This window comes from Coloeus monedula, assembly GCF_965178545.1.
Source record: "Coloeus monedula genome assembly, chromosome: 2".
Taxonomy (NCBI): domain Eukaryota; kingdom Metazoa; phylum Chordata; class Aves; order Passeriformes; family Corvidae; genus Coloeus; species Coloeus monedula.
The window spans coordinates 96145434-96159122 of record NC_138782.1 but is presented as its reverse complement, the minus strand read 5'-3'; the positions used below and the strand labels follow the sequence as shown (position 1 = coordinate 96159122).

The window sequence follows — 13689 nt, the reverse complement described above, 5'->3', positions numbered from 1 at the left end:
GAGCAGCTTAGATGTCTAAGGCACAACTGACAATAAAAAATAAAAAGGGGACAGGACAACATGACACAAAAAGATTCTTACCAACCCCAAACCACAGCCTGCAGCTCTTTTGCTCGTGAATGTTGGTATCAGTCACCTCCAGATGGTGCCAGGCTTACAGGTGATTAAGCTGGTATGTTACGGATTTCAGACTGGAAGGGCAGCTGCACTCACAAAACGCAATAGCTATGTCCTGTGCCAGTCTTTGTGATGGTTCCTAAATCATAGCACTTGTTTGGAGGAGAGGAATAGCCCAGTGAAACGAGTACTGTGGTGGGCATGGCAAAGCACTGCTTCCAGCTACTGAGGTAATTTTAATGTAAACCTGTTTGGAACTCAGCAGTGCCCAGGTAAGTGGGGCACTTGTGGTTTGTACCTCTGAGATGCATGTGGCTCTTCTTAGGCACAAGTCAGGAAAGGAGTTAACTTTGCTGGGCAGTAATTCATTATGTACACGGGTTGACTGTTGCCTAATCAGTTGGGAGTCCTACTAAGGAGAAACAGCTAAGTGCAAAGAAGGATGGTTTATGGCAATGTTCATAAAGGAAACAGTGATGGTTCCCATGAAATTAGGGTAAAGAATTTGACATAATAGTGCATGCTTTAAGCACTGTTGAGGTAAAACTCACTTACTGAAAAGGTAAGCAGCCAGTGCACTTTGCTTCGTAACTGTGGAAAGTGACTGCAGAAGGTAAAACCTTAAAAAAATAAAACACTCAAGGGGCATTTGCCTCACTGACCAGCCAGCCAAGCAGCAAAAAGAAGAGCAAGGAAATAGGTGCTTTCAGTGGATGAAAACCACATCAGGCCAATTAAACAAAGGACTTTGATCTTTCCTTGAAAAAATCACTCCTAAGTGATTCATGTGGGGATTAGAAAAGTTTCTTACTTCTGCCCCTAAACTTAAAAGGATCATGAGTTTTGATTTGATTTTTAAAGGTTTTATTTACTCAATTTAAATTGCAGCTGTAAGCACAGAGACCATCTAGAGAACCAACCCAAAAGATTTTAGCCCTGAATTTAAATGACTTCTCAATTTTCATGGTGTGGCTCCTCTCTACTGCAGTTTATAAAAGGGGGGTTGGGGATCATGTGGCTTTCTACAGTACTCCGGAAGCTACAGCTGAAACATTTTACTATACCAGGCATGCACGGTAATCAAACACACACAAAGTATCAGCATTTTTTATTTCATATAACGGCTTCATGAAATACTGCTTTCTGGACTCAACAGGTCCAAATCAGCCTTCTACTCTAATTTAAAAGTGTATTCACAGTGTATTGTTTCAACACTGACCATATGATGCAAGTTACACAGCATATCTATGCAATTTAACCTTACAAAGCAAGCTCTGGTAACATACTACGGTTGGGTTATCTTCATCAGATTAGATATTGAATATTTTCCTCACAACAGCAACAAACTTCTCATCTGTTGGTGGCTTCCTCTGGCTGCCAGGCTGCAAGAATTTTTTGATTGTTGGAATGTTGCTGATTCTTCCTTTAAAAGCCTGTAAAAAGCAACAGTAAAGCCAGTGAGAGTAAGGAAATTATAATTCCATCCTTCATAGCTTAAAGATCAGGTGACTTGGATTTTTACTTGTCAGACATACTTTATTATAAACAGAGAAAGGTAGTAGCTTTTTCTGATCTATAATGCTGGTGCAATAAAGTTTACCTTAGTTTCCCAGATGGGAATGGGAGAAATTAATATTAAAGAGTTAAGATTCATCTAGTAAAAAATGGAAGGAAAAAAAAAAAGAAACAAAAACCCATATCCTGAATCCAAGTCCTGCAGATATAGTTGAGAAAAAAAAAAGGCAAGGACAGGAATACCTCAGTGCAAAGCACTACAGAAGTCAAGACATACAAAACTGCTCTTTTTATATGATCTCTTAAAAATTTAGTTTTGCTGGCAAAAAGAAAAGGACAGGAACTGCAGACACACCAGGCCACTGACTTCCCTTCCTGATGCTTGTTGCTGTGTTTGAAGACATGAAAGTAGCAGTTAAAGAACCAAATTGGTAGCACTAGTGAGTGAATTGCTGGCAGCTGAGAACAGCTGGAAAAAGTAGAGCGGGAGAAAGGTGAGTTCCCAGCAGCTCTGGGGCAAGGCAGTGCACTGAGTGCAGGTTTTTGTAGTCACACAGACCAGAGAAATGTCAGTACAATGGCTCAAAAGATGTAAACACCAATTAACTTTTAACAACAGTCAGTGAAATTTGTTTGTTACCTTTCCTATTGAGACCAGATGATTACTAACCTGTAGCAGAGGGAATGCAGACAGTGCATCAGGCTTACATTCTTCTACCATTAAAATGGCTTCCAGCAAATGGACATCTGCCCAGCTTAATTTGTTGCCAACAAGATAATCCTGTCCATGATCTTTTAAGGCCTACAAAATATGAACAATTTTTTAAAAAGTCACATGGGATGTAACAATTTTATCTAGGTATTTCACTGCTGACAGATTTCTAAAAAAATACAGCAGAGCAAAGCCATGCAAGAACCTATGAAGTTAGAAAGTTATTCTTTAAACAAAAAAATCAGAATTCATGTTTCAGTGTGCATGATCCTATCTCTCACTCTAACCTACTGCACCAGGTAGCTGTATAGCAAGTCCAGTACCGTAAGAAAAACTTAATCACACAAACAGGACTAAAGTAATTGGAAGAAGTAGTCAGGCCAGTTTATGTGTAAGCACACCTCGAATTTTTAAGAAAAAGGTTGTTTCAGCAAAATTTGGGAGTGCTGATTACAGTTTGAAATAGGTCCAGAATGAAGGAATACAGCCTTCTTACCCTTTATAAGGAAGGATTCCTTTGTGGCAAACTGCTGATGCAGAAATCACAGCCTGCCAAAGCTACTAACAGCTGTAGTAGACGAGATGAACATTTCAGCACAGCTTCAGAGCAGTTAGTAGCTCTCCAGATGAAGACTATCTGTCTTAACTATCTACCTCTCTGTCCTAAAGACTGTCACCCTCCTGTCAGGAGCTAGAGAAGGGCATGTCTGTGCCTAAGTCACACTAAGGCTACTCTTAAACAAGTAACAAATTGCAGTAAGACATCGGTCTGTGACTTTGGAAGGCAAGTGCTCCTCCAGGCCCATCTGCCAATTTTACCATAGAGGCAGCAATCACCGACAGAGTCACAGCTAATACCTTCACATAGTTATTTCCTACACTGCTCCAACAGGGTCCACCACAGCTTGTTTATCTGACCTGTATAAAAACTCCCAAACAGCATCAGAATCTGATTGCCTGCAGGGCTTTACACTGCCTTCTGCTGCTCCATCTGGCTGCCGAGGGTTTAAAGTGAACACTCACAGCTAGGGATGTTTCCTGTCAGCTTGCTGAATGAATAACACATAGACTGCAAACCCTGATAAGCTGAATCAATGGACATCTTAAACAGCTGGTACAGAAAGAAAACTATTAACCATTCTAACAAAATTAACTAGGCTAAAATCACAGAAAAGTTTAGTTGTGTCTTTACCACATGCAAACAAGGATTACTTTAAAGACTCTCCTACAGGGAGCACAGACACTAAAACATATCACAACAGGAGTTTATGCCACCTAGACACACACTTAGAGAATTTTGGTGCCTTCTTTTTTATTGTTTAATAACTGAAAATACTTACCAGACTTCTAGTCTTTGAAACATTGATGTGAGTAATCAATATCTCTCAGCACAGCTCTCCCTTGCTGTGGAGTGGATAGATGGGAACTCTGCTTACAGAAGTGCTAGATTATGTAATTTACATCATTATTTTACAGGGCAGCCTCTGTGGGTTTTGTTTGTGCAATTTAAGGCTCTAATAAAGTGGAAGGACATGAAATTGCATCAAGTCCTGGACTTCAGCTGCCTGGTAACCAGGGATTCAAGCTGGAAACCCAGCTCAGCTCTGAAACAACACAGCTTTGTACCCTTGGCAGATTTCTGAGGAGACCACTATGCCCTTAAAAAGCACTGTGAGAAGGTCTGTACACCACAACCACATATGGCACAATAGGAAGACTTACAAACAGAAGCAAACTCATGACATGAGGGTCACAGCTGGCTCAATTCAAACAGGAAAATTTTAACACATTAAAAAATTAAACTATCCTTACAGGAAAAATAAAACAACAGAACAAACAGCAAATTGGTAGAAAATGGCAGTTCAATAACATCCAGGCAATGTTCCAGGGAGAAGAAAAGAACAACCCAGCCCCCCCGACCTACTCTTCCCTAGCCAAGAAAGCCTCTTCATGTGCTCTAAGTGGATGGCAAGCATACCAATGCCTTCCCTCACAGCTCAGGCTAACTCCTTAGTGCATGTTAGCCAGTAAATAATTGCTTTTTGCTTTCTAAGCTACATGTATCCTGTTTGCAGAGCCTCTCTGCGCACACCTAAGGATGCCACGTAGCAACTCAGAGAACAACAATCATAGTCTGTAAGTATAATACATTTAAGCAATGGATTTAAGGAAGATCACAGAATTGGATCCTTAGCTGTAAAGCACAAATATATTTAACTCTGAATAGCAAGAATAAAGGAGGCTGAGTGGGAGACCTTATTGCTCTCTACAACACCCTGAAAGGAGGCTGAAGTGAGGTGGGGGTCAGCCTCTTCTCCTGGGTAACCAGTGATAGAACAGGAGAAAATGGACTCAAGTTGCACCAGGGGAGGTTTAGATTAGATCTTAGGAAATTTCTGTTCACGTAAAGGGTTGTAAAGCACACAGTCCAGGGAACTGGTGGACTCACCGTCCCTGAAAGTGTTCAAGAAACATGTGGATATGTCACAGGAGCACAGTTTAATGGTGAATATGATCATGGTGCTGGGTTGACAACTGGACTTGATCATCTTAGAAGGTCTTTTCCAACCTTAACAATTCTATGACAACACATTACACTTCCAGGCAGTAAGTACTGAAGGCTGGCACAAGTACAGAAATGGTGCATTTATGCAAAATGGTGGGAGGCATCAGCCACTAAGAAAAGAAGGACAGCAAAGAGACCCAGTACTGAAACCAGCTGAAAATTATTTTGTGGCCCTCTTCTCACATTGCTGAATACTGGCTCCATCATACATTTCTAGAGCTGTACTGTCACTTGCCTTCTAGAAAGTACATGTGTGGGGAGGACAGGGGAGTGGGGTATGAGGGGGAGCCTGGAACTCACTCTCTTTGTGAACTACTGGTGATTTGCCACTTACCTTTTCATAAACAGGAAAGTACCTGGTTGTAGCTCGTTCAATGATTAAGGCAAGATTCTTTTCTTTTGTATCAGCTGGTTGAAAAGGGAGATACATGATCATTCCCATTAGGTCTGTAGTTCCCTCCACGTACATATCAATCCTGAAATAAATATTTTTGTTCAACATATATCATTCAAACTTTCCATTTTGATTATCTTCCTGAAACACAGTGCTGAAGTGATCACTGAATAAAATGCTTATTAGTGGATGTAACGTAAGGCACTGGTTTCTTTTCTTGGTTCTTCCACTTTGAGACAACTTCCAGTTTTTTTCAAATCACAAATTTTAAAACAGGCTCACAGTGTATGCAATAAGCAAGATAAAAGGCTGAAATTAATGTATTTAAAGTGGAATTCATGATGTTTTCCACTGATAATCTATTCGTTTATGCTGTGGGAGGAAAGACTGCATATGCAAACCACATTAGGAAAAGAAAAATAATTTTGAGGTCTAATCATGAGAGGATGCTGGCTACCAATTGCCAGCCCAAAATAATCTCCACCATCTCTGGAGCTGTCCTTCCATTCTCACAAAATAAACCCTCAATAGTAAGTGACAGTCTGTTAGGCATCATCACCTTTACATGCAGATACTTCACAGCAACATTCTCTCTGTAAATATTAACAATCACGGAGGAGTGTTAGTAAGTGGTGCACTGTTACCACACCAGGCTCTCTCCTTCAGGTCCTTCCCATAGAGGTTGTACTTCGCTGCAATGTAGCTGAGGATGGCTCTGGTCTGCACCATCCTCATCCCATCAATCTCCACCATGGGCACCTGCTGAAACAGCAGGACTCCATCTACGGAAGAAAAAGGAGCAAGCTACTCAGGCTGCTGAAGGAAGAGACGTGGTAAGAGACCAGGACATTTCTGATTCTCAGGGATGAAAGCATCTACAAGGAAGCAGCTCTTCTTTACAGGTCACATTATATTGCAGGTCTTCAAAAAAATACCACCTGTTGTTTTTTTGTTATATTCGTGTGAATTTATGTTTACGGTACAGTTTACAGACTCACCACTGCGCAATTTTTCTAAGTCTTCTTTTGTTTCTATGAATTCTTCCTCAAACTGAAAAGCAACAACAGAAAGCACTGTGTCACTCCAAAGGCAGTGGAGAAGTGGAAGGAAGTCTGGCAGTTAGAGTCCACCTCTCCACACTATTCTCCATACTCTTCTCATTGTGTTGACCCTGTGGAGGAACCCATTCAGTGCCAGTAGCTGGGTGAGCAGGAGCAGTTCCAGCTGCTTGTGGAGTTCTGGGAGCCCAAGGCAAGAGCTGGGAACTGCCTCCCTTTGCACAACAAAGGGCCCGGGGACCTGTGGCACTGGCCAGGTGAGACACAGCAGGAGCCGATGACCCCAAGCCTTCACTTAGACTGTAAGGGTATAAAAGATCCGGGGTTTCCTTTGTTCCGGGTCCTTCCCCAGCGGCACCAGCTCGAGCTGTTGCTCTGTTGTTGCACCACGATTTAAAGACTGATGGAGAGGCTCCTGGATGGTCAGACAGGAAAGTTTCCTTAACAGACCCCCTACTTCATCTCTGTTCCAGCAAATAACCCAAGACTATGGTGTCCCCAACCCTACAGGACTGTACAATGCATTATGCTCCAGAAAGAACTTCCTCATTATAAAGACCAGACTACTTGCCTGCATGAACCATTAACAAACACCAAATCATTCACTTAAAAAGCAGCTGATGCCACATGAAATATTGAGAAACTTTCTGTAAATTGTGCCTCTCTTACACAGCATTTATCTCCCTCTTTAATCCACTGGATTTTTTTTTTTTTTTGAATGAGGACATTTGAACGAGGACAAGATCTTAGTTTCCTCAGCACTCATGCTCTGCAAATTTTCTGTCAGCAACATTCTCAAGTGAGCACCATTAAAAAAGCCTTTTATTTCCAACAGAGTATAAATAGTTTCAAAAAACCATATTCAAACAAAAACTTATTGTAGAAATTAAGATGCCTTAGGATGGTCTTCACCTGATGTGAATCTAAATAGATCCTCTAACACTGCCTTTGGGGCAGATCTGCTGATTTATCCTACTCAGGTCCTGACCCAAAGAACAAAAGGCACTTTGTTTGGAGAGAATGTTCAAAAGTTTTCATGTGGTATGCATGATGTTTCACTGGAGAAGACTCATGAGATACAGGGAAGTTATGAGCATTGAGAAAAAGCCACAGTTTTGTCTGTAGCAACAATTTACTCAGTTTAAAGTATGTTTCAAAAATGACACCCATAAATTCTCTTTGTATGTTAAAATCTCTTTACTGTACCACTATTGCTCAAGGAATACATGAAATACAACACAGGAGTACATCACTCAATCTAAGCATTCTGCACCACAATATGTGATGATGTGCATATCCCTAAGCACAGATGCAATTGGGAAACCTTTCCAGAGAATACCTGTTTTAATCACAAATCACTTTATAAAAAAAGGTACAAACCTCAACTCCAGCTGCTGCTAACAGCCATCGGATTGATTCCATCTTCCCCCTTCCCTTGGTGTAGTGCAGCTTGGGTTTCCCCGCCATGATGTCAGAGTTCTTGTTTCCTGATAAAATCAAGGCGATGATCTTATAGGAAGCATGCTTTAAATTAGCATTTTGAATGTCCCACTCCAAACTACTAAATACAGTTGGATGAATGTGAAAGTAGAAGAACAACCAAGTCCTACACACTTGTGCTTGATGCAACCAAGTTTCCTGTGGAGTAATGGAATAAAAGAAAAACTACACACTATCAGAACATGCAGCCATTCAACCACATCATGACAATAAACATCTCCTAAATCATATATTAATGTCATTTTAACAGCTTACTGGTGTTTTACAACCAAAGCAGAACTGTAGGGTATTCCTGAATTAATACATTTTTAACCTTGCAGTGATGCAATCTCTTCAGTAGGTGTTGGGCTTTGTGACATGTCATACCATACCTGAAAAATGTACTCTATCAAATGAATGGCCTCCAAAGAACACAAAACTAGTGACACCAGCACTATTTTCACCTTTCTCATATGACAATTCAGAGCCCGGTGCTCCTGTGCCTTTACAAATATGCTTTTAAAAGCAACGTATTTCACCAGGCCTACTGTGTTCCCTGTTTAGCTAGCTCTGCTACAATCAAACCATAAGAGGGATTTATGTTCTTTCTGCCCTGAAAACTTAACTTTAAAATCAAAACCAAATGAATGGAACTGACCTCTGTTGCGCAGATAAGGCGTGGGCAATGCCCTCAGCAGCAGGGGACTCAAGTCAGCCCATCAGATGATAGCACTGGGATGAAACACTTTGTCCTTTCAAATTTCCCTACCATGTGCAGTCACATGCCACTGTATGACACTGGCAGCTGATGTGAGCTTGCCTGATGCTGGAAACAAAGCTAACGCTGTACTCTTATCACTAATGGGTCACAGAAGAACGAAGCAGATTTCATGAGAAGACAGAGTCACAGACTAACAGAATGCTTCTTTGTTAAGATAAGGGTTTATCTGTTCACAGGCAGGCTTATTTATGCTTGCATTGACTTCACAATACATAGCTGAGCCACAAAGTGTTGGCCATAATCCCAATCAATAAAGAGGCACAAACAAATAGAACAGTGACATGGGAGATTGCATCCTTGGCCCTCTCTAATTAAGTCCTTTGTGTTGGGTGCTATCTTCAACAGGCTCCACAGCAAACAGCCATCACTCTGTTAGGAACTGACTCACAGGAGAAACAGGTGCCCCCATCCAAAATGCAGGTCTTCAAAACCACTGCTCACCTTCCACCTAGCCCTGGCCGTGTCCCCAGACACCTCAGTCTCTAGTAGCAAAGTTCTCCTGATACAGAAAGATGTGCTTGTCAATAGATTATGTCTTGACTGGAGCTGGCATCTAATCTAGCACGGCTAGATGCCCAGCTAGATTCCTGACACCTGAAGAGCAACAAGACACTCAGAGAAGTGACTTAGCACACCTTCCTTACCAGGCCCTACACACTTAAGACCATGACCTACACTTCATTTCTACTTCCCATGTATGACTTACACTATACCAAGTAAGAGAGCTCCTGATCTTCTATACTTCAGAAATACTTCATTCCCTGATGCTCAAAAAGTAGGTCTCTACTCCACTCCATCAAAGAACAGCACTAGAACCCTCACAGACTGGACAAACACTCTAACCTCCAGCACGTGGGATCAAGGCTGGGAAATACACTATAAGGACAGGCTAGCATTATAGATACAAAAATGCTGCTAGCGAGGATTTTCTTGCTATTTTCTAAGCCCGTGAGAGACTTTTCTCTCTCACAGAAGAGGTAGCGGAGTATGTAAACAACCAAGCCACCTGCAACCTTGAAAAGTCTTGTTTATGATATAGTAGAAAAATATTTTGACAATGGATGTTTTAGGATTTTAGCCAATCACCCCAAGGGGTGGCTGATCCTTGGTCCAATTAGACTATGAAGAAAAAAGTCTATAAAAGAGTTTGTAAAATAATTAAATAAATCAATCTTGCTGCACAATTCCTGCCTGCTGGATCTTCTCCCCTCCTCCTCCCTATGGGTGTGGGACACGGTGATATACCCTAGGGCCCAGGCCTGCGGTAATACTAGCATAAGCAGAAAGCGCAAACTTCCTTGACCTCTCCTCAAAGCAGAGCTGGAGCTGATAAAATTCAACCCACCCAGAGCCAGTCTCAACTCAGTGTTCCACTCAAAACAGCCGTGAATATCTTCCCAGGAATGCACTGCTAAAGGTCTGAATTTGGGGTTTAGGCTGAATACCTACATAGGGCTGCAAAGTATTTTGGTGACCCTATTATGGCTCTGTAATGAATATCCCTTTGTAAATAGTGAGGAGTCATTTTAAACGAGTCACAAAATTGGTAAATTGTCTTTCTTGAATAGCAATAATGGACCTGAAAATTAATCACAAACTTTCTTGATGTTTCAGTGCATCAGACCTTCCTTGGACCACAGCCACGCAGGTGTCAGAGAGACAGCTAGTGCTGCGATCGCTGCATTAAAAACTCCCCACGTTGTTTTGTACAAAACAATTCAGGCACCAGCCTTTCAGTGAGAAATAAGTAAATTAATTTAGCAGCGAGCTCACAACCTGATCCAAGATCTTAAACTTTCTTCCTAACTGGATATGGGCCTCACAGCAGTTCTCTGCAGCGCTCTGTTGCTCGGACCCGTCCCGCACGGGGCTGCTCTACCTCGCAGCAGCACCGCGCGGCACCGCCCGGCTCGGCCTCCGGACCACCTTAAGGCTGCAGCTGCTGCTCACCAGCGGCTGCTTTCCACTGGGGCTCGGGCCAAGTCTGGATCCGGAACGCTTCCTTCCACCGCCCGAGCTAGGAGGAGTGTCCGGACGAGGGGAAAGGTGAAGTGCCCCCAGAGATTGCAAAATTTGCACTCCGAAGAGCAGTTCCTCTTCAGCTTCACCGCTGATCGTACCCAGAGCCAAACACAACCCTCCTCTGTGCCCACTCACCCGCCTGAGTCCCTGCTGCCGGAGAGAGGCTGGGGAATAACCCCGGGACAAACTCCCTGGAGCAGCACGGCAGGACGTTCCTCGAGGGCTAGCCGGTCTGTCACGCACCTCGCCCTTTGCCCTCCAGAGGAGCCCTGATCCCGGCAAAATCCACACACTCCACCGAGCCGGCACCGCCCGCCCCCCGCCGCGACCCTCGCCCGCCGCCGCAGTACCGTCCGCCCGGGCCGCTGCACCGCCACAGCACAGCACCGCCACAGCACAGCACAGCACGGGCCCGCCGCCACACGGCCAACACGCTCCTCTCGTCTCCCCACCCCGCCGACGCCGCCCCTCGGCCCTCCCGCCCCGTCAGGCGGCCGCTCGTCCCTGGGCTGCGGCCGCGGCCTCGCCGTGCCCCCCGCCTGCCCCGCCGCCAAACCGCCCCGCCGCCAAACCGCCCCGCCAAACCCTGCCACCGCAGCTCAGGGAAAAACAACCTCGGCCTTGTCCCTGCAGTCCTGCGGGGTTTCTGTTCCAAAATGTAGAATATGTAAACATTTTCTTGAGAAAGGATGTGCTTTGAAGTTTGATCTTTGTATACTTTCAAGCTTAATCAACAAGAAAGAAGTTTTAATCCGTGAAACAGAGAGCAGCTACCAAACAAGGTCTAAGTGATGTCCAGCTGTTGGAAAGAGTCATTGCTTGTTAGTAGAATTGCCTTGTTAAGGGCTGAACATGTTTTAATGATCTCAGACCTAGGGGGAGTTAACAAGGCTTGGGAAGAAGGATGTGCCTCCGATAGTGGATACAAAGAATGCAGAATTTACGGGCCACGACGGCATTTGGCAGAACTCCCAAGATAAGGAAGAATCTAATAAAGCCCACTCAGCAACTGTGCTGAGATCAGCTCTGGCTGAGTAAAAGGTAATTCCAGAAGGGAGAGATTCCCCCACCACTGACTCACAGCCCGCCAACTCAAGAAACCCAACTCAAAAGAAGAGAAAGACCAAGCATGTGGACTAACTAGCATGAGAAGAGGGAGAATAATTGACCAATAGAAGACAGAATAGTAATTATTAAGAGAACTAGGTAATATGTAATCAATGAACATTAATGCCTTTGCTTGCTAAAATGAATAAATAGTAAGAAGTTTTGCTTGATTTTTGGAATACCACCAAACAACCAGGCTTGCACAACTCTGAAATAAAGAGTCAAAGTCTCTCTCAAGTGTGTAATTATTGTGCACTGGGTAACAAGCCCAGGTTTTCTGGTCAATATTTTCACTGGGCTGGCTCCGAGGCAGCCACACCTCAGGGACATGGCTAGGACAGGAGTGGGCAGGGGACAGGCTTGGAGACCCCCGAGGCAGCAGTGGGCAGCAGTGATGGTGTGACCAGGGGAAACACCGGAGCTGCAGCCCCTGTGCAAGGGGTGCCAAGCATTCCGTGTGCCAGGGGCTCTGGCTCTGTGTGGGCAAAGACGGGGATCTGTGTGGGGGATCGTGAAACCACACAGCCATGCCTGGAGCTCCTCCTGGCATGGAGTCAGTATACACAGCCCCAGTTTCTGGCTTGAGTTTCTGACAGCACTCAGCAGGTGCAAGTGCTGTCTGAATGCTTCAGTGAGGCAGGAGGGAAACAGCTCCTGCAGCAACTCCCTTTAATACATGCTTTGCTGCTGAAAAATGGGGGTTTATTTCCTTTTTTGATGACAAAAACTGGTTCCAGCTGCATGACATTTCTTATAAAGAAACTGTTGGGTTTAGCAAGAGCTACATTGCCCTCAGTATACCCAGATGAAAACTGCCAGTGCTCTAGTTTTAGCTGGATTTAGAGCACTGGCTCTTTCATTTACTTGGTTTATTTGGTGTTCAAATAATTTCACAGAATCATAGAATGGTTTGGGTTAGAAGGGACCTTAAAGATCATCTCGTTCCAACCCTCCTGCCCTGGGCAGGAACACCTTTCACTACATAAATGCACATATTTGTCAGTTCAGCAGTCTTGCTAACCTCAGTAGTGGAGCTTAAGTGATGGTAATGAACAACTCAAGTACAACTTGTATAAAACTTGGTTTAATAAAAAGTGATGTAAGTCAGCATGGAGTCCTACATTCCAAGGTCCCACTAAGACCTGACACCATCCTGACTCCTCCTTCCTCAAACAATAGGTTTTAAACTTCACAGCTGGTGACAAGCATTCCTTTCTCAGAGTCTGCAAAGTGCTTTTAGCTGCTACAATAGACCTTCTGATAAAGGAAACATTGGTGAAGCTGCAGTACAAGAGTTTAAGTATCTAAGCCAGAGGTGCAGTAGGACCTCTGGTCCAAGGATATTCCAAGTTAAGCTCAGAGGAAAGCTGAATCCAAACTGTCATAGGTTAGCAAGCACAGTCCCGGAAGGGATGTCCTTGCTAAGGGGTGCTTACAGTTTCCTCTGGGACCTGACAGAACCTATCAGCAGCCAGTTTGAATATGGACAATTCTTTAAGCCACTTAAAGTTGTGACCACCTCTGTGATCCACATTTAAGAATAGACAAACTCCCCCTCCAAGCTCTCTCTCGTTTCCGGCGCTGGCACAGGTGGCTGCAGGCCCCGTGTGGGGGCCAGCGGGCCCGGCCAGGCCCTGCTTGGGCCAGGCCGGGCCGGGCCACGGCCATCCTGGAGCCATGGACCTGTTCCAGCCATGGAACCCCCCCCCACTGCCTTGCCGTGGGCAGCCGGAGCGGCTTGGCTCTCCCCCCTCTCCACTGCGATAAGAAAAATTCAACATTCCAGCTGCAAAGCTGCAAGGCCGAGGTGAGATTAACCCTTTTAGTGCTGTGAAGAGCTGAAAACCTGAGGGAAGAGAGAGAGGAGATGCTTAAAGCTGAAATTCTGTTGTGAAGCTATGATATATCAGAGTATCCTGTTGTAATTTCATGAAGATA

At 44.1% G+C, this 13689-nt stretch overlaps 1 protein-coding gene across 2 annotated transcripts; it reads right to left on the bottom strand.

Annotated features, from left to right (window-relative positions):
• Positions 1-1210: 1210 nt before the first annotated feature.
• LOC309586238 (glutathione S-transferase) lies at positions 1211-11123 on the bottom strand. 2 transcript variants are annotated; one of them, XM_082302870.1, is made up of 7 exons: positions 10995-11123; positions 7743-7849; positions 6303-6354; positions 5954-6086; positions 5245-5386; positions 2303-2434; positions 1211-1550 (listed from the first exon to the last, which is right to left on the bottom strand). In XM_082302870.1, exons 2-7 carry the CDS (start codon positions 7827-7829, stop codon positions 1428-1430), a joined length of 669 nt encoding a protein of 222 aa, XP_082158996.1. In that variant the 5' UTR covers positions 7830-7849; positions 10995-11123; the 3' UTR covers positions 1211-1427. The 2 variants fall into 2 exon arrangements, with proteins under 2 accessions (XP_082158996.1, XP_082158997.1); XM_082302871.1 differs by lacking the exon at positions 10995-11123 and adding an exon at positions 10780-10963.
• Positions 11124-13689: the final 2566 nt, after the last annotated feature.